General features: G+C 49.2%; 1 protein-coding gene across 1 annotated transcript; it reads right to left on the bottom strand.

Moving 5' to 3' along the window:
* Positions 1–980: 980 nt before the first annotated feature.
* On the bottom strand, positions 981–19,554 carry cep152 (centrosomal protein 152). The gene is made up of 28 exons (XM_030365507.1): positions 19,246–19,554; positions 18,888–18,998; positions 17,364–17,476; positions 17,210–17,273; positions 16,991–17,123; positions 16,788–16,909; positions 16,164–16,320; positions 14,275–14,415; positions 14,007–14,146; positions 13,471–13,671; positions 12,953–13,100; positions 12,741–12,832; positions 12,317–12,483; positions 11,652–11,853; positions 10,273–10,365; positions 9,994–10,124; positions 9,700–9,828; positions 7,336–7,468; positions 5,742–6,257; positions 5,524–5,643; positions 4,943–5,446; positions 4,659–4,734; positions 4,304–4,471; positions 3,893–3,980; positions 3,457–3,539; positions 3,214–3,370; positions 2,757–2,863; positions 981–2,557 (listed from the first exon to the last, which is right to left on the bottom strand). The coding sequence occupies exons 2-28, from the start codon at positions 18,972–18,974 to the stop codon at positions 1,830–1,832; spliced, it is 4,800 nt and encodes a 1,599-aa protein (XP_030221367.1). The 5' UTR covers positions 18,975–18,998; positions 19,246–19,554; the 3' UTR covers positions 981–1,829.
* Between the last annotated feature and the right edge of the window lie 58 nt (positions 19,555–19,612).

Raw genomic sequence — 19,612 nt, 5'->3', positions numbered from 1 at the left:
CACCTGGGCTTGAGAAGCTTCGTAATACTGCGTTTGAGGAAAGCTTCACAAAGGAACAACTCACTTTATGGTGAGGACCTTATGCTCCTCACACCCGGACGTCACTCTGAACTCTGTACTGTCAGTTTGACCCACACATTTCCCCCCCGTGACTGACCCCCCCCATAGTACTACTTATTTACTATATTTACACCTATAGTACTATCTCTATACTGTAATCACCTATACACCACATATCACTCTTATAATGTACTGTCTATATCCTTACTGTACACTTTACTCTATACTTTATATACCTGTCTATACTGTTCAGTCACACTGCACTATATTATGTACAAACTATACTATCTATATTATTACGTTTATATACTATACTGCACCACCTATATATAGGCTGTTACATACTCTACTGCACTTTATATTATCTATTACAGTCAGCACCTTCTATATTATCAATTACATAGTCTGCACCTTCTATATTATCCATTAGTCTGCACCTTCTATAATATCCATTACATAGTCTGCATCAACTATATTATCCATTACATAGTCTGCACCTTCTATATTGTCCATTACATACCCTGCAAAAGCTATATTATCCATTAATAATAATACATTTAATTTAGAGGCGCCTTTTAAGGCACCCAAGGTCACCTTACAGAGCATAAAGTCATCATAAATCATTTAAAAACAAGACATTGTGGAAAAAACAAAACAAAATCAAGGCAAAACAAACAAACAATCAAGACATTGATCAGTTAGACGTTGTGTTCATTACATACTCTGCACCATACTGCTTGTTTGCACTGTTTAGACGCCAACTGCATTTCGGTCTCTATTCTTGTCCTCTGCACAATCTGACAATAAAGTTGAATCTAATGTCATCGGACTCAGACGATTATAATAGTTGTGTTTACATTTTTGTACTGGATCTGAGCAACTGAACAAGCAAAATTCAAGGAACTTTCGAGAGCCATTGATTCGTTAAAAAATATTTATTCAATATATGCACAGCATACCTTCTTACATTAATATAAAATATAAAGTTTAAATTAAAAAATTCAAATATAAACACAAAACGACTTAAAAAACAAACATTAATGAACAACTGAGGCACACGAGCACAAAGGGACTTGGAGTACTTAAAGCAACAAGGAAGGAGTATTTGAATACTCCAGCTACGCACGCCACTACCAGAGCAAAGTCATACGCCTGCCAGTACAGATCAGGAGACACATGAGCCTGTTGTACAGGCTGGGACTGGACCATGACAGCAGCACCACCAGTCCATCCAGCTGTTTATCTTGGTAAACTGGTGAAGTGGACTCCATAGAGGCCAGGGAACACTCACTGAGTGGTGAGGCTTTAACCAAGTTAAACTGTCCAGATGTACACCTGCATGTTTCACCAAGCGGCTTCAGCAATTTTCAAGTAGAGCCTGATGTTCTGGCCCGGTCAGAAAGGCAGCCAAGAGATCCAATACCGCATAACGCCTTTAGCACTAAAGGAATGCTCTTTATTTAGCTACTAGATGTCATTTCAGCTTTAAAACATTAACCCATGAGGTTCAGGATTTAGATCAATATTTTTGAAAGTCATGTAAAGTCGAGTAGCTGCTTTATGAATATAATTGCCTGGCATGCTGTGGTCGTCAACGGAGGTTTTTGACTGTATATCCAAATCAGTTTTCAATCTCTAACTCTGCCACTCACAGTCAGGCACTACAGCTCTGGCTCTACCACCCCCAGAAAGCCATCCCTCTGGTTGTGTAAACTGTGTCCCTGCATAAGGCCCCGTACGGTGGAGGGGTCTGGTGGACCGGTGTGCCATCACTGGTGCTGTGAGAGGGGGCTGTGGAAGCCACTGTCCTGCTGGCACTGCCTCAGCGCCGAGAACACCGCCTTGCCGGGCTGCCCCCCCCCGGGCACCTCCGAGCCAGGCGTGGGCTCTCTGCACGTCCTCTTGGCCGACGGCACGCTCAGGGGCCTCTTGGCGAACTCGTTGTACACAGTGAGGTCCGACGCGTCCGGGGCCAGCCGTCCAAACTCCTCCCCCTGGCGTCCGTCTCGGGCCAGCCGCCCCCCCGCCTCCACAAGGCCCCCCTCCGAGCTGCCGGCCGCGCTCCAGTCGCTCTCCCCCTCGTCTCGGACGGGGGTCTCCCTGATGACCGAGCGCTGGCTTCGGAGCCCCGGGCCCGCGGGCCCGCCGGTGCCCCCTGGGGAGCCAGCTCCCTGGAGGTACAGGTCCCGGAGACCGTTGCTCAGCGACGGCGGGAGGAAGCCCGGCGGGGAGGCGGAGCCCGGGTATGCGGTGTGGGACCGCGAGGCGTGGGGTCCTGCGTCCCTCCCCCTCCCCGGCGAGGGGCTGCTCTGCACCGGGGCCTTCCCGGGCTTCTTGTTCCTGGCCGGGACCCGGCCTTGGGGGTCGGCACAGGGGGGAGGGTCTCCCTCGTGGGCCCCCTCCTCTAGACCCAGCCCAGGGAGCGGTAACCCTGGGGAGGAGCTCCAGGGGGAACTTCCTGCTCTCCTGGAGGGAGGCGGTCCACTGGAGCCGCTGGCTGTCATGGAAGTCACACACCGATCCATTAAACTACATCAATCCATTTTAGGTGTACATCCACCACTGAACGCAGACTGCATCATCCTTGGATGAAGACCAGTGGATTGACTCAGGTCCTGCCTGTGCTGACTCCAGATCAGTTAGTCCTGCTGTACGTCTCGGTCGTTGACAGCAGGGTGGTTGGGTTCGGCACTCACCGGGTAAGGCGTGGTCCTTGAGGGGGGCTTTCTTCCTCACGGGGGTCTCCAGCACCTTGGCCATCGCCAGCAGCTTCCCTGCAGCACTCATGATCTTCTGCTCAGCCCTTGGGGAGAAAACACCACCACACCTGGAGGTCAGCGCACTGCTCTGGACCAGGTGTCCCTCAGGATCCACGAGGATTCAGAGGAGCAATCAGAGCTCAAGAGGGGAAGGGAGTCCGAATTGCTTCAGTGATGGATCGCCTCATGTTTCGCCATCTTTCTAACATCAACATTATCAGCATCTACATTACCAACCCCTGGACTTACATGTTAACATTTTATTTACATATTGTCCTGGGGTTGAGGGATATGTTGCCATGTGTTCACAGTGCCTCAGATCAGGGGAAACCTGAATACGGTGGCCTTGAAAGGAACACTCCGCAACACGCACCCCCAGCCCCACCGGGCCTACCCTGAGGTCTGCTCCCCGTGCTGCAGCAGCTCCTGCAGACAGCTCATGTAGTATCGCCGCATCCTGCGCGCCGTGTCCTGCCGCTCCCGCCGCACCTCGGCCCGGATCAGCTGGGCGGCGCGCTCTTTGCTCTCCTGCAGGTAGCGCAGCATGTCCCCTACAGTGCCACAGCGCTGGGGTCAGGGCGCGTCGGGGCGCTTGCTATGAAGCTACGTGTGTGGGGGGGGTAGCAGGCTCACCCACCTCGGATCTTGTCCACGGCCGACAAGTACTGCTGCTTCATCTCGTCCAGGCCCGGCTGGAGGTCAGCCTGGCGGCCGCAGACCCTGTGGGGGAACACGGACGCGATGAGGGCACATCCACGCACACAGACACCTCCACGACACACAGACACCTCCACGACACACAGACACCTCCACGACACACACATGTATAAGACACAGACAAATGCACGACACACAGAAACACGCATACACACATTCACCCTCTTCAAGGTGACCTCGTAGGGCAAGTCCTTAACACTACCATCACCATGTCACCCTTTAGCAGGTCACTGCTGAGCGAGTATAGGTGAGCTGTGATTGGGGATCAAACCCCACAACCTTTTGGACTGGGAGCCAACAACAATTGGAAGAGGAACCGAGAGAAAGAGCTTTACAGCGGGGGGACCGTAACGCACCCTGAAGCGTCCTTCAGCGTCCGGGTCACGACCTCCAGCTGCTGTCGGTGGTCTTCCTGGGCGTGCTGCAGGCTGCTCTCCTGCTCCTCTGCAACACAACCACAGCGTTCCCCCCGTTAGACCCCACACTGCCCTTCACCAGACCCCTGCGTCCCCAGAGCGTGGCTGGAGGCTGAACCACAGCGTTCCCCCCGTTAGACCCCGCACTGCCCTTCACCAGACCTCTGCGTCCCCAGAGCGTGGCTGGAGGCTGAACCACAGCGTTCCCCCCGTTAGACCCCGCACTGCCCACCAGACCCCTGCGTCCCCAGAGCGTGGCTGGAGGCTGAACCACAGCGTTCCCCCCGTTAGACCCCGCGCTGCCCTTCACCAGACCTCTGCGTCCCCAGAGCGTGGCTGGAGGCGGCTCACCTTTGAGGCGCTGCACCGTGGCCTTGTTGTCGCGCACCGTGTGCTGCAGCTGCCTGCAGGCCTTCTCCAGGTGCCTCTGCAGCTCCTGGTTCTTGGTCTGCAGCCTGCGCAGCGCCTCCGCGCACCGCCCCCCGCAGCGGGCCTCCTGGGGCAGCAGCGACGCAGAGCCTGCATGGGCGGGGCGCGAACCGCAAGGTCAGGGACGACCGGGACGTTTTCTCGTGGATCAAGAGCGCTTTCTTTGCTTTGTAGTAACTGCTGCATTACGTGCATCGTGTTTTCAAACATAAATGTTTAATAAAACCACAATATTGTGCAGTGGAACGGCGGTACAAAGGGATAACGCAGTGCATACTCTGGATTTGACTGATTTCTCTCTGGTGCTGCTCCTGTGCGTCTCTCAGAGCGCAGCTCAGCTTCTCCTCACTTATCTGTTCAAACACAAACATAGACATTGACACCCCGTACAGGCAACCTTATCCATCATATTTCACCGGTGAAATAACCTTTCCTACAGGGCTGTCCTGGTGTCACAACACCCTGACCTTTAGAACGCACGCGACAGACACCCCTCCTGGTATAATTATTAACAGAGGTCACGCTCGGCCACCACTCCTGCCACTGAACCGAAAGGCTCACCTTGTCCCACTCCTTCTTGGCCTGGCCCAACGCTTTAGCCGTGAGATCTCTGTAGGACGAGGCGATGATCTGAGCAACGGTGCCCCCGGTCTCTCCCGCCCACGGCTTCACCGTGCCCCCGTGGGGCTGTTTCCGGAGCTCCGCCAGGCTGGCGTCCAGCTCCGCCAGGAGCCCCTCCCTGGCCTGCCTCCTCTGTGCCTGCTGCCCCTCTGCCAGCTGGCCCCTCCAGCGCTCCTCCCTCTCCCCCAGCGCCTGCTGCAGACCGGCCTCGCAGCGCTCCAGCAGCTCCTTCTTCTGGAGCTGCCACTCCTCGGCGGCCCGCTGCAGGGCCTGGGCCAGCCGGCGCTGCTCCTGCTCCCTCCAGGGGGCCAGCAGGGAGGCGATCTCCTGCTCCTTGTCCCTGGTCCAGGCGGCCCGCGCCGCGGCCAGCTCCGCCCTCAGCAGGGCGGCCTGCTCCCCCTTCAGGTGCTCCAGCTGTCCCTGGAGCAGCTCCGTCTGGGCCGCCTGCCACGGGGAACAGCGGTCAACACACGTGCATAACATCCGGTGTACCTCCTTGTGGACGACTGAGTGCTACATGCCTTCTGCTTGAGGATCTCCTCCCACTGGTCCTTCTCCTCCTGGAGGTTGGCTTTGTACTCAGGCAGCAAGGTCAGGTCCTCCAGCCAGCGTCCGTACGCCCGGCTCACCGCTCCTTCCACCTGCATCCCCGGACAACAGAGTACATGTCTCAGTCGCGGGTCGCCCTCACGGCGTGTGAAGGCCTACGTGTACGACTGGCGGACGCGTCTCCCGTTACCTGTGTGGCCAGGTCCTCCAGGTGCCTCTTCTGGAGCTCCGTCTGGAGCCTCCTCCGGGCCTCCTTCACGGCCCTCTCCCGCTCCCGGCCCGCCTCCGCCTGCAGGGCCTGCCTCTGGGCGCTGAGCCTGGACTCCAGCTCCTCGGCGCTGAATACAGCGCCGGGTGGGCCGGCTGGAGCGTCCTCCGTCTGGGACCACCCCTCCACCGTATCCGCCTCCTCAGGGCTCCCGGCCCGGGGCTCCTCCCTCTGCACAGGCAGCAGCCACACAACGTCTTTAGGACCACGTCCACAGGGGGGCGGCGTCGGCAGAGCGGGGGTGCGTGGTGGGAACGTTACCTGCTGCTGCTCCTCCCAGGCGGCCTTGGCCGAGGCCAGCCGGGAGGCGACCTGCTGCTGGAGCTCCGCCTCCTGCTCCGACAGCCAGTGAGCTTGGAGCTGGTGGACGGAGGCCTGGTGCTGGTCCTCCAGCTGTCTCCTCAGGGCGTCCAGGGCGGCGCTGCTCTGCTCCTTCATCTTTAAAAGTACACAAAGTAACCCAGTCCTTAAACATGAAGGCCTGGACTCGCCTATTCATTATTTGCAGCTTTGTCATTTTAATTACAATCTCTCTTCCAGATTTAAATGCCATTACGGAAAGCGGGTAACAGAAGCAGGTTGAATTGACTGATGCGATGGATCCACAGGCTTAATATCATAACGTTACACAAGCATCCATGGTAGATGATGGCAGATATTAAAGGAATAGTAAGCTCCACGATGAAGCGAGGACCTCTCAGCGGTCCAACCCGGGTCCAGAGGTCTACGGGCCGGGCTCCGGGCACAGAGGTCTACGGGCCGGGACCCGGGCCCAGAGGTCATAATAAAGTCTTTACCTTGACAAGATCAATACGTGATGGACCAATCAACAGCTCTTCAGCGATTGTTACTGGATGTCCCATAGTTTCATGCAATCAAGGCAATGCATTGCTAACAAAACAAGACTGAGTTAAGTTAATAGAACCAGATCGACTGGATCTTCTCACAACAATAGTCAAGAGGTTGTTTTCGCCGTTGCAATACTTACCAGTCAAGTTGTTTTGTTCGTTAATATGTTGGTCTCTGATTAGATCCAACATGCAATAAGCTCACGTATACACCGAATTAGAAGTTCTCCTGTAATCATTCTTCTCTCTTTTACATGATTCACGTGTAATTGTAAACTTGTAGCTTAAACCTCTACATAGTGTACTACTCATATAAACCATTGGTCAGATTGGCTCTCATACAATGGATCGAGCGGTCTACCTATTGGGTACAGCCCAAAGACAAACTAAGGTAAATACAACCATACACATTTGTAGTTAAATCACTAGTCGTGAATACATTGATTCATCTCAATGTCACACGTTTCCTTTATTATAACAAATAGCACAGAACCCTTGCGTAATTTTTCAACTGACCTCAGACGAGTTTAGACATCTTTAATGACACAACTGCCATCTGGCTGCGTGAGAAATGACCCTTCATTAACCTCTTAGGCCATTGCCTTGGCTGACGCAGGCCTCTTAATGTTACTCTACTCCTCACTTCTCAGTAAAGGGTGCAGCCTTACCTCCTGCTCCCTTGTGAGAGCCTCCTCTGTGCTGCTGCCAAGCCTCTCCTCCAGCGAGTCCTTCTCCTTACAGACCGAGATGTAGCACTCCTGCACCCCGAACAGCTTATCACCGGCCTCAGCCAGGAGCGCTCTGTGGAACACAAACAGTCCCTTAAACCAGTACTTCCCAACCCCCGGTCCGGGGACCCTTTAGAACCGGGCCCTGAAACATTTCCATAAAATAATCTCATTTTATAATTGAGGCTATACGAGTCATGCTATTTCCTCCAATAGATAGACAGAAAATCGATCAATATGTAGCTAAACCACTGTAAATTAAGCATTGTGAATGCACTGGGTCTTTGCACTACTTTTGTGTTTATTTAAAGGGATACTTCACCCATTCAGAACCGGCATTCTATCATTATAAAATCGCTATTGTAATATAAAAACAATGTTTTTTTCCCCTCAGTCTAACCCAGTCTTCCATTTGCCCAGCTTTCCTGATCTAATTTTCCCCCGAGATGACGTCAAATGATGCGTTTGACATCATCTCGGGAGAACTTTGCTTGCCTGCTAGAAGAGCCGAGGACTACAAACCACTGGTCAGTGAGCCACTGAGCCAGAATACAGCCAGGAAGAATTGACACAAATGGAGGAGGAGGCTGCTGCGACGAGGAGCCGGAGCGCCGGTTTGCTCTGTTCGCCTATAGACACCAACGCTGCAGAGAATTTCAGCGATGCCAGTTTCTTCTAGAATAAATGGCTGAATCTGGTGAGGACGGGGCCATGTGTGTAACCTCTCACCCAGGATTTACCCCTCATCTGAAAAGTTGGGTATTGGATACATTTTTCCGGACCCAGAAAGTGAAATGGAAACCCCAGTGAAAGCCCGCCGGGAAAAAGAGACTTCTAAACATTGGCTACAATAGTTTTGAGTCCCGGGGAACGTGACAATGTAGTTATCGGAAAGTAGCCGATCTTATTGGCGGAGCATATGCTACGTTAGCTTGAAGTCTGTGTAATGCTGTATAGGCTACGCAAGGCATAATTTATCTTGCTTTGCTAATGTTGTTCTTTCTTTCTTAGACAGTATCGGCTTCCTGTGATGTCCAGGCCATCAGAGCTAATTACCCAGCACAAGATGGGCAGAACCGTGGCTACCAGGAGACAGTAGATGCTCAAGATGAGCTGTGACTATTCTGACTCTAGCAAACGCATATCTTTTCATGAATAAACTTTCAAATTCATGTTGCTTGTTGTGATTTGTTTACTAACCCAAGTGCTGTTATACTAAAGTAGGCCTACTGTATAAGATAAACACTTATTTCAACTGGGGAGAAAAGGTTGAGTGCAAATACTTGATATGCTGAGCTACTGTAATTAGCAAATGTTTTTATGCTGTACAGTAATATACAAATGCTGCGTTTGAAAAAACGAGGGCAGAGGTGCCCCCTTTTTGCACATTTATAATACATTGAATTATTTCCTTAATATAACCTTCATATCTCCACCGCTGAAGTATCCCTTTATGTATGAGGTGACTTTTCTCTTCTTTATAAATTGTATTATATTATATTATTCCATTGTTGAAGGGGGCCCCGAGACTCAAGCATATCATTTCCGTTGCTTTAATTGTTGTGAATATAACAAACAAACCATCTTGAAAACCAGCAACATCCTTTGTTAAAAAATGATTCATCTTCAGTGTTTCCCCTAGAATTTCTTTTAGGCCCGGTGGTAAGAGCTGATAGTGTGATTTGTTACACATTTTTCACGGAATGCCAGAGTATTTGTTGGTTATTTCCATATAAAACACTTGCTTAGCCATCACAAGTTGGTTAAGTTATGGACATATAAAGAACGAGGCTAGTGTTTTGCGGGGGCGGTAAAAATGTCCATGGTAACGGCGGGCTGAACCAATCAGACGTCGCATTTACGCGATCGGTTCGTGGTATAGTTCTTCTGCCGGAGAATAAATGTACTCTCGTTTGGCACCGTGTTTAGGAAGAACCTTGAAATACCTTTTTGTCCTTCATCCCTTTTAAGTTTTTTTGGTGGTGCCATGCTAATGATGATATAACTTAATGCTGCCGCATTTTTCATTTTTTTCATTTTTTCATTTTTTCATTTTTTTCTCTTTTTCATTTTTTTCATTTTTTGGCCGGTTGTTGGCCTGGCGGGGGCGCTCGTTGGCCTGGCGGCCCGCCAGGCCTGAACAATGGTAGGGGAAACACTGATCTTAAAATGATGCATTCAAATTGACCACCGGTCCTTCATGAATCTGATGGTTCTTGGATCAAAAAAGGTTGGAAAACCAGTCAAGAAAATGATGCTGAGGGGTTCTAGGAAGACAGAGAGACGGGCCGCTGGGGGACCTACTTGAGCTGATGGACCTGCTGCTGGTGCTCAGAGACCAGCTGGTCCATGTGGGCATGGTGCTCCTCAGAGAGGTCTGAGCGGACCCGCTGGACCACGTCGTCCCTGTACTGCTGCTGCACCCGCTCGTACCTGGAGACACGTCCAAGGGCTGGTTACTCACTGCTAGCTTCAGACACTGACACAAACGCCAGCACGCTCAAATTAGATTTTTTTAACAGTTGTGAAGTTCATTGCGTTACATTCGTAAACAGCGCTAAAATATTGATCCGTCTGTCCTCCTCTTCGGATGGCTACCTCTGTGCAGCTTCCTGCTTCTCCTGGTCCAGCTCCTGGATCATCTCCCTCATCTTGGAGCACAGCTCTGTGTTGGCCGCCCTCACCTTCTCTTCGCTCTGACGCAGGTGCTGGTTCTTCCTCTCTAGGCTCTGCAAGTCAAACAAACATAAATACACACACACACACACACACACGTACAAACATTCAAATGAGGTAAACATGTTATAAAGGGGGTAGGTTGGCTCTGAGGGAGGGTCCATGGAGGTCCCTGTAGTGACGATGTGTTTAGTGACCGACCTCCACTTGCTCCTTCAGCTGGTGGATGTCTTGCTGTAGCCTGGCGCAGTCACCCTGAGGAGCACCCACCACATCTACAGGACTGGCTCTCACCTGTTGGTGACACACAAACACAAGTTCAGAAAATCCTGCATTTCTAATTACAATTTACTAAAATAAAACTGATCTTATACCGTACACAGCAGCATGGAAAGAATGGCAACAATACATCTGAGAATGGACAAAAACATTAACACAAAATTGGAAGAAAGACACTGGCAAGAATATATGACGCAACGTTGTATATGAAATTAAATGCGCCACATTTTGTTAATAAAGTATGCAACTACACAACTCCTGGGCGTGTCCGTGAAGCCTGACGTCATAATATCAATCGGACGTCATAATAAAGCGCTGCTGAGAAGGAGCTCCACCCTCCACCAGGGCGGCGCCGTCGCTCTTCTTTAGCGTCTGCTATGGGGCTGGTTGACCTTTCAGCCCGGCGGCATCAGCAGAACCCAGGCTGCTCCACAACGGTTACAATGCCCTTCTGTGTTGAACACAAGGCGCTCAGCTCATGGGATACAGAGGTCACATTGACAGGCCAGCCTTTTAGTCAAAAGTGATCCATTATGATATGGCTTATTTAGCCCTTTCCTTGTGCTAAATTATTACAGGACAGGAGATGAAGTCATCCAAAGTTCAACGCCCGTAGTAGTAGTAGTAGTAGATAGTATCCACATGTTAAAAATTCAAAATTCAAAAAAACACCAACATTTCTTTGGGGTGCTAGTGGCGCATTATGGCTATCCTAGGGGTAGCTACAGCACCCCTAAGCCCAACACTAGCGCCTTGCCGTGCCCCACTGTCCAGGCAGAGCTCTACAAGTCACATACCACGTCCAGGGGCCTCTGAAGAGGCCCTTCAAAGTCAAAAACAGAACACCACCTTTGTTTTTTCTACCTCTGAGCACAGCGGAAAGTGTTTTGGGCAGACTGGCAAAAACAAATATCATATTCATGTTTTCTCTAAATGAATGGTCATATTTTAGCAACAGTGATGAAATAGCATAGATTACTTTGTTGACGCTCATATAAGTTTAGCTTTGAGTAAACACTGAATGATTTATCAGTTCAAACTGGTTTTTGGTGATACAGTAATATATATATATATATATATATATATATATATATATATATATATATATATATATATATATATATATATGAAATAGGTTGCATGACATGCAGAAATGTGTAATTAGCGATTGCAGCTGCAAATGATCTCAAAGCAAAGAACATGAATGTTAATACGAGTCATATTCAGTCATGATATGAGCACATGGGTCATGTGCCGAGCAGGGGTCAATGTGCTCCAGTCCGCCATCGACCTGAGCTCACCGGTGACGGAGGCTGAGCGGGGTGCAGCTGTGTGTTCATCAGGCTGAGGCTGCTCTGAGAGGCCTGCAGCTCCTGCTGCAGCTGGCCCATCCTCTGCCTCTTGGCCTTCAGGCTGCCCAGGCAGCGCTGCAGCTCGGCTCGTAGCTGCTTCACCTGCTCCTCCAGGGGCAGTGTGGGCTTGGCCAGCTCCCCCAATAGTGTGCTGCAGAGGCCCAGAATCACAGTTACACTCAGTGAAACACCACCAGGTTTTACACCTTCCAGACACATTCGAGCTAACAGAGATAAAATCAACCATGGTTGGTACCACAACCACGTCTGCTACTTATTACATACTTTTTATTTGAATTGGTTGTGTCTTACTTATTGACTATATCTTGTTTTGTTGCTGCTATGTGGCTGAACCAAGCCTAAGAATTTTACTCTTGCGTACTTGCACAATAAGATTTAATAAAATAAATTCTTATTCGATACCAAGGACAGGATCCAAAATTACAATTTTGTCTTTTTACCAGTCAGAGTGGAAAGATCTACAGGCCAAGCCATTGTTTTTATATTTAACACTGAGGTGTGACCCTGCCATGCATCAGAGGGAGATAGTTGGTGCAGTGGGTTCTCAGTGAGCTGTCAGGAGGCCGGGGGCTCTGGGTTCCCTGGCTAAGTACCTGTGCAGCCGGACCTTCTTGCGGTTGGCGCTCTTGATGCCCAGCTCGACGTAGGACTCGGAGGGGGGGTTCTCCCAGTCGTCCAGTATGGGGTCCGGAACTATGACGCCGTGCTTCACCGCAGACTCGTACATGGTGATCTGCTCCTTCAGGTCCGTCAGGTCCTCCTGCAGAACAGATTATAGGAAGGGATGGTACCGGAAGTTTTTGAACTGGCCGATAGCAAGGATGCACGACTAGGGGTAGTCTCGTCATGGTTACAGCAGTCTGACACCCAGCGCATTGGTTTAGATTCCCAAGGGCTGCATTCTACCTGGACATAAAGCTAATCCCTGCAGAGACCTTAACGACCTGTATGTGTTCAGTGTGACTAAATGACTCAAAAGCAGAACAAATATGAAGATTTCACAGGAATGCAACAAACCTGCAACCCTTGGTTCATGTTTTCACTCAGAATCTTCGCCGCCTGAGCTTGCTGCAGCTTGATTTGCATTTGGCTCATCTCCTGCACTGACCCTTCATGTTGGGGAACGATGGAAACATTTTTCAGAATTTAGTTAGCATTAGTGCTTAGTATTTGGGACCAACGCCAAACGCTGCAGAGTGCTGAGCGTGTAGGGAGAGCATGCAGGGCACCTGTTTGGAGCAGCTTGGCACACTGCTTCTGAGTCTCCTCCAGACGTTGGGAGAGGGCGTTGACCACCCTGGCCCGCTCCAACTGTTCCGCCTCCCTCTGGTGCTCCAGCTGCCTCACCTGCTCCCGCAACCTCTGGCCGACCTCCACCTGCAGCGCACCCCCCCGCCATTAAACAAGGCCCCCTAGCGCGCAGCTCCTAAGGCCTCTTAATGTTGTATTATGCTAATCTCTGCGGCTGTTTATCGATTCCATAGAGGGATCAATAAACCACCAGCCACTAAAACGTGTATTTCTCTATCTTCTTTAAAGGGCTTTGTGTGGATTACAACGGATGTTTGACTGCAAACTTGTACTGCTGGGCCCCCGTTGCTACTGGAAAGAGAGTGAAGCTATGGGTGTACATCCTTGGTAAGACCGTCCCCGGGACCTTCAAACGTCCCTGTGAACACTGACGTTGTGCGTCCCAGAGCGTAAGGGACAAGAAGTCCCAACACGCCTCAACCAGCGGAGTGCTGACCTGCTCCTTCAGGGCCTGGGCGCTGGCGTCCAGCTGCTGCTGCAGTCCCAGCAGCGCAGCGTTGTGCTGCTCCCTCTTGACCGTCAGGTCCTGGTCGTGCTGCTGCCGTGCTCTAGACAGCGTCTCTGAGCGACACAGCTCCGCCATCTGCTGTTTCAGACTGTCCACAGCAGCCTCCGCTATCCGCTGCTTCTTAAGGTTCTGAAAGTGAAACCAGTTCATGGATATATTGTGTTAGGTGTTATGCTTACTATCATGGGGGATAAAGTGTTTTCGGGTTGTCTTGCAAAATGGAAGGTGGCTAGTTTATCCCCGGCTCGTCCTAGTGGAGTGTTGGGGTATCCCTGAGCAAGGCACCTAACCCGTGCTCCTGGCTGTCGCCTTGCCTGACTGACCATCAGTTTATGAATGTGTGTATCCATGGGTGAATGCGAGTGTAAAGTGCTTTGAGTGGCCACGAGTATAAAAAGCGCACTACAAATGCAGTCCGTTGAAGAGTCAATCAAGACAACAGCAGCGCTGCAATGTAGACTGACCTCATGGTCTCGCTCTGTCAGTGACTGGATCTGCAGTTCCAAGGACTTGACCCTGTTCTGCATTTGAACCTCCCTCTCCTGGCCCTCTTCCACCAGGTGGCTGGACTCCTTCAGACTCACTGCCAGGCCATCTTTTTCATCTGTTTTTTATTATAGACAAAATTTGTTATCACCGTTTAGTTTCAAATCAAGGGAAAGGTGCATCGTTTGTTCTATTACTACTAAATCCTAAATGACACTAATGACGTCGCCAAATGGCATGAATCACCTTTAACGATGGCAAACTGATGCTCAAGGTAGCGCATGTTGCGCCTGGAGTCCTCCAGCTTGCGCTCCAGGTCTTCCACCTGTCTCTGCTGGGCCTTGTGGAGAATCTGCAGCTGAGCCAGCTGCTGGCCCTCAGCGGTGTCTGCAACAGAAGTTAGTAGTTGAGAAGTAGTTGTGTTTAGGGAGGTTCCTTAACAGGTATATGGGTTGTAAATAGTCATCAAGTCTGTCAATGTAAAACTATAGGTCATAGCTTTGTCATAAAAAGCTAACGGCTTTAGCATGTGATTAAATCAGTTTAACCAATCACAGTCGGGTATCTTCGTCATAGTCCCCATGGTCAATACAAGTTGTAGGACATGGCAGAGGTATCCTATAACCTATAGCCTATTTACATTTGTATACACACAGTACTCTTATTGCATCCATAGTTGTAAACTATATTCATAGACCTCGAATTATTGCCATCTGTTTAAATCATTAATCTGCACTGCAGGCAATGCTACAAACCAATGGCTACTTGCACTGCGGTACGTGAATGAAAGTTGCTATCACATAATGGTGTGCTGTTGTATCGCAACAGATTCATTTTGGATACCAACAGAGGTGTGTGTGTATGTGTATGTGCGTGTGTGTGTGTGTGTGTGTGTGTGTGTGTGTGTGTGGCCTCACTTGGCCCCGAAATCAGATTGATTAGACTGTGTTTAAATGAGGCTGCACACCTGTGGTGCAGCGAACAATCAATGCACCACAGGTTGACCAGCCATCTCCACACACATTCAGGAGAGAACTGACATGCCAGCACTGAACACCTGCTCTGACACTTACAATTATAACAACTCTGCAGTAAGCCGGTTAACTCAGCCCCCCCCTGTGTCCTGGAGGAGACCAGTGAAGCCACGTGGTCCAGTGTGGCAGGGAGGATTGTTACAAAGATTTTCCCCATAAGAGTGATACCTACTTTAAGTTATCCAACAGGGAAGCAACCTCAAAAAATAACCACTCCAGAAAACGGCTGTTTAAAAGAATGCACATTCACCACATAATCCCCCACATCCGTGAACTGCCCTCCACGACACTATTTGACGCTTGGATTAAAAAGTGTGTGAAAATCCCTTCACATTGAACCCTCTAAAAAACATTTTATATTTGGCAAAAGGATTTACATAATCACTTTCAGTAGGCGGTAGTAGGCGTGTCCGAGAGAGGGCTGAGCTTCTCTAACACTATATATAGTCTAGTGTATATAATGCCACCATGTGTGGATGTGTCTTGCCAGCTGTTGCTGGCGCTTCTAGGACCCTTGTAGTAAGTATAACGCTACGGTTTGGGGATGTGGCCCTTCATTTAAATATCTGAGTCCGAGAGAAAGTTAAGCTTCTCTGAGTCTTAGATATTTGATATATAAATCCACATATACATCCTCGCACATTGTATGTGGATGTGTGGGGCCTCTTCTGGCCAGCGGTTGATTTTGATTTCCATGTCTGAGGGTTGAACAAACCATCGAGCCCATGTTGATGGTTGACATTATCGATGTCAGGATCTCAAACGGCCATGGTTTTTTTCAACACGTCTCCTCTTGCGGTGTATGTGCCTGCCTGAATTGGCCAGTTGACCATTGATTGACGTCCTATATATTTAAAGAGGTCAAAAGCCTTTTTTGGGGCAATATTATAAGTTGGTAATACTGGAGTAAGGAGCAAGACGATCCAACTTCATTACCGTACTTGAAATTGCCCAGTGAAGGAAGTCTAACCATCAGACTCTATCATACTTTAATACTTATTGGTATTTTTTGCTCTTCCGTCACCTTCACAAAAGGACGGTCATACTCGTAGTGAAGACATCACTTGTGTCCCGTTTCGGAATGCGTGTTGTGGGACTCACTCTGTGCGGTGTCCAGGTATTCTCTCTGCAGGTGCTCAAAGGGCTCAAGAGGGGCCTGAACGCTGTGGCTCTGAGGTTGACCAGCAGGTTTATGGGGGTTGTAGTTTGCCTTGCAGTGAGCCACCCTTCTCTCTCCTGACCCTGGATCATCGATGTTCTGAAAGCACAGACCGTGATAAGACACAGGATTTGAGTGTTTGGTCACACACACACACACACACACACACACACACACACACACACACACACACACACACACACACACACACACACACACACACACACACACACACAGAAGGATGTCTTAAATTCCCTTGACTTTATTTCACACAAAACAAGTACATACGCACTATGGCATAATAGCAATGGAACAATTTAGTAGAAACAAAATAGTAGGCCTTCCGGTAAAAACTACTCTCAGCGCATTCCGTAAAATAAAACCACAACTAACATTTCACTGACTCAGTTTCAAGCTTACTAGACAAGCACTACAAGATGGTAAAGGTCTCTCAATGAATGAATATCATTTGAAAAAGTACTCATTTACAACATTTTATAGCACCCAACATGAATGACAGAAGTTGTTCAGACATCCTGCAGTAAGAACAAAGTTGACCAACTCACTTGGAAATGCTTCTTTGCATTGTTTTGGTTCTCAAAGAACCGCGTTTTCCCGTCTCCCTCCTCGAGTTCATAGTCCGAACGGTCACCGGCACCATGGGGGAACGGCTGACGCCCAAAGCCTTCTGTGGAGGAGAACTTGTTGGTCTCTGTAGCACCATCTCAAGCTGTGTTGGTACATGCCTGGGACGGCTGGAGTGGCTCACCTTGAGGCTGCTGCTTCCAGGCGGCGGTCAGAGGCGGTCTCTGGGCATGGCTGTCGTAGCCGTTGATGTGAACAGCCTCGCCCTCGAATCCCTCATGCTGATGAGATCCTCCATTGTAGTCCTCATCGTAGTTCTTGAGAAACACCAACCGGATGTACAGTTATGGAGCGTGAACACATCCCAACAACCGTTCAATCTAACAATGGAAATCCGACCGACCTCGTAAGAGTTGCGTTTAGGATGAGGGGAGAGTTCAGCTTGTTGGGTCCATTCAGGCGGTTGGCTGAGAAACCAAGAGATCAAGAAACGTATTTAGAATGAAATAATGTGCAATAATCCATTTTCTGTATATGAAGTGTGACTGGTTAGGTACCCCTTTCTGTTGTTGATGTTGTTGTTACTGCAGGTAGAGTACTCCAGCTCAGGGCTCGAGTCATGGCTGTCCTCAAGCATATCATCAGGCAGGTCAGTGAGCAGCTTGTGCAGCTGGAACATAGCATGGGAATATGACTCACTGTGGCTGCCTAGCAACATAATCACAACACAGGACAGAGGACAAAATCATGCACGCCCAGACCTCGTGCATAATGAGCTACTTATTTTAACAGGCAACATTTCCAATATCGAAAACACTTTTTAACCTGATGCCAGTGAATACTTAAATTGGATTATATTTACATTATTCTTATCAAGTAATTGAATATATATCACCTTCCAACTTTACCGCATCATTCCTTTCTATTCATCACCTTATCTTCATTAGTATTTGTTATTAGTAGCATCACTGCCAGATCACAGCAACAAAACAGCAAAGCTCTTTTGCATGTTTCAACAGGGCCAGCATAAGGACAGTCCCCCACCAGAGGAAAGTTCACAAAGCCTTTTTCCAACCGATCTTGCTAACCTACAAAACTGGTTAGAAACACAGAACTCCCACAGTAGTTCCACTGAAATCACAGTGCAACTACTCACACAACAAATATGATTTAAACTACTGTCCAACGCCGTAAACGGGGTCTCCTAAATGACCAGAGCAGGGCTGATGGAGGCTGCAGCAGCTCCAGCTGGACTTACTTCCCACAAGGTCTGGTGAATGGACTTGACCTCCTTCACTGTATCCAGGACCAGCAGACCCATAGTCCACAACATCCAGCCTCAGTAAACACAGAGCGTTCCTCGATGTGACTGCTAAGCCCTATGATAACGCCACCTCTAGTCTAGACTCGAGCAGAGAAGACCTTCTGTTCAAATCATCCACAGCCTGTATGGCATGCTGTCAGATCCACGAGGGGCCGTTGCATTTCCCTTCCAAAGCCCTCCATTGTTCAGACCAAACATATGGGTTCACTGGAGCGGAAACATTCCTCTATGAGAAAAATACGTTCCACCTCACTGAGTTTTTCAACACTCGCACCATCAAAATATACCGGTGAATTTATACATTTGTGTGTCCCAAAGTCATCTATTTGCAAGAGTTTATCCAAATCTAAAGTGTTGTCCAGTAAAACAACCAACACATGATGCTACACTGCCATACTGCGTCAAGAAAAAATCCAGTCTGGTTAATCATGTATGTGTCGTGAACACAGGAGAAAGAGCGGTTTCCAGTGTGACACACCTTGGAGGAGGCCTTTCTCCCGGGCCAATTACATCCCCGGTTCAGGGTACAGTGGATGGTTGAGGCATGAGTAATGTATCACTCATGTGTTTAAACTGTCTGTTTACTTACTAAAATAAAGCCCATTAAGTACTTCACAACAATGGTAAACAGCTGTGCAAAGCAGAAACCAATCACCGACCTATGAAACATGACAATGTTGCTAGTGCACGGCATTCGATACTCAAACCACCTCACAGGTTCAATGTTAACCAATAAACTTAAAACCCATTTCTGTACCTCTTGTTCTCTCGCATAATCCTCCTGATCGTATTCATCTTCATCTTGTTGTGTCTGAAGGGCAGCGCTGTCGAAGTCGATGGACATGATGACAGAGGGTCAGAGGGGAGGCTGTGGAGATAGTAGGACAGAGGTCAGAGGAGAGGCTGTGGTGACAGGAGGACAGAGGTCCGAGGGGAGGCTGTGGGGAACACACTGAAGGACAGAGGTCCGAGGAGAGGCTGTGGGGACAGACGGCACAACGTTGTTAAACACTTTAAACATCTACCTGCCTCAGGTGGAAACGTAGGGATTTCTTATCATTGACGAAATCAAAACAGTGAAGTTAATGGGTTTAGTTGTACAGCCCAGGGCTTACCTTAGCAAGTTAAAATGTCATTATTAAAATTAATTTGTTGCCATTTGCTTTGCAGCTCACAATACTGAAGGAGCTGTTTGTGAGCTAGTGCATCCGTAGCGATAACAAACAAGCAGAACGAACGAATAACGGGATCATTCCGCAACAAAGAGCCATACGATCTTCAAATGTAGTCGTATGCGGATAAGCGATGGTGGTCTTTTCACTGGTTAATTCATGTTGATATGAATACATCGGTCATGGTGTGCGTCTGTGTGAGCTAAGAGCTAGCAACAGAGCTTGCTTCAGGAAGTAAAGAGCGGCTCGCCTCCTTTGAAAACTCGCGCGCATCCACCGCGGTAAATCGTGGTAACCACGGTAACAAGTT

This window comes from Gadus morhua, chromosome 9, assembly GCF_902167405.1.
Source record: "Gadus morhua chromosome 9, gadMor3.0, whole genome shotgun sequence".
NCBI lineage: Eukaryota > Metazoa > Chordata > Actinopteri > Gadiformes > Gadidae > Gadus > Gadus morhua.
The sequence above is the reverse complement of the archived record's forward strand: the minus strand, read 5'-3'. Positions and strand labels throughout refer to the sequence as shown.

What these genes read in the sequence shown, in the direction of transcription:
- cep152 (XM_030365507.1), bottom strand. Translation starts at nt 18,974, where the DNA reads ATGTCCATCGACTTCGACAGCGCTGCCCTTCAGACACAACAAGATGAA. An exon ending in AACATCAACAACAGAAAGGG is followed by an intron (nt 17,274 to 17,363) that starts GTACCTAACCAG and finishes TTGGTTTCTCAG; the next exon opens with CCAACCGCCTGAATGGACCC. An exon ending in TGACAGAGCGAGACCATGAG is followed by an intron (nt 13,672 to 14,006) that starts GTCAGTCTACAT and finishes TTTCACTTTCAG; the next exon opens with AACCTTAAGAAGCAGCGGAT.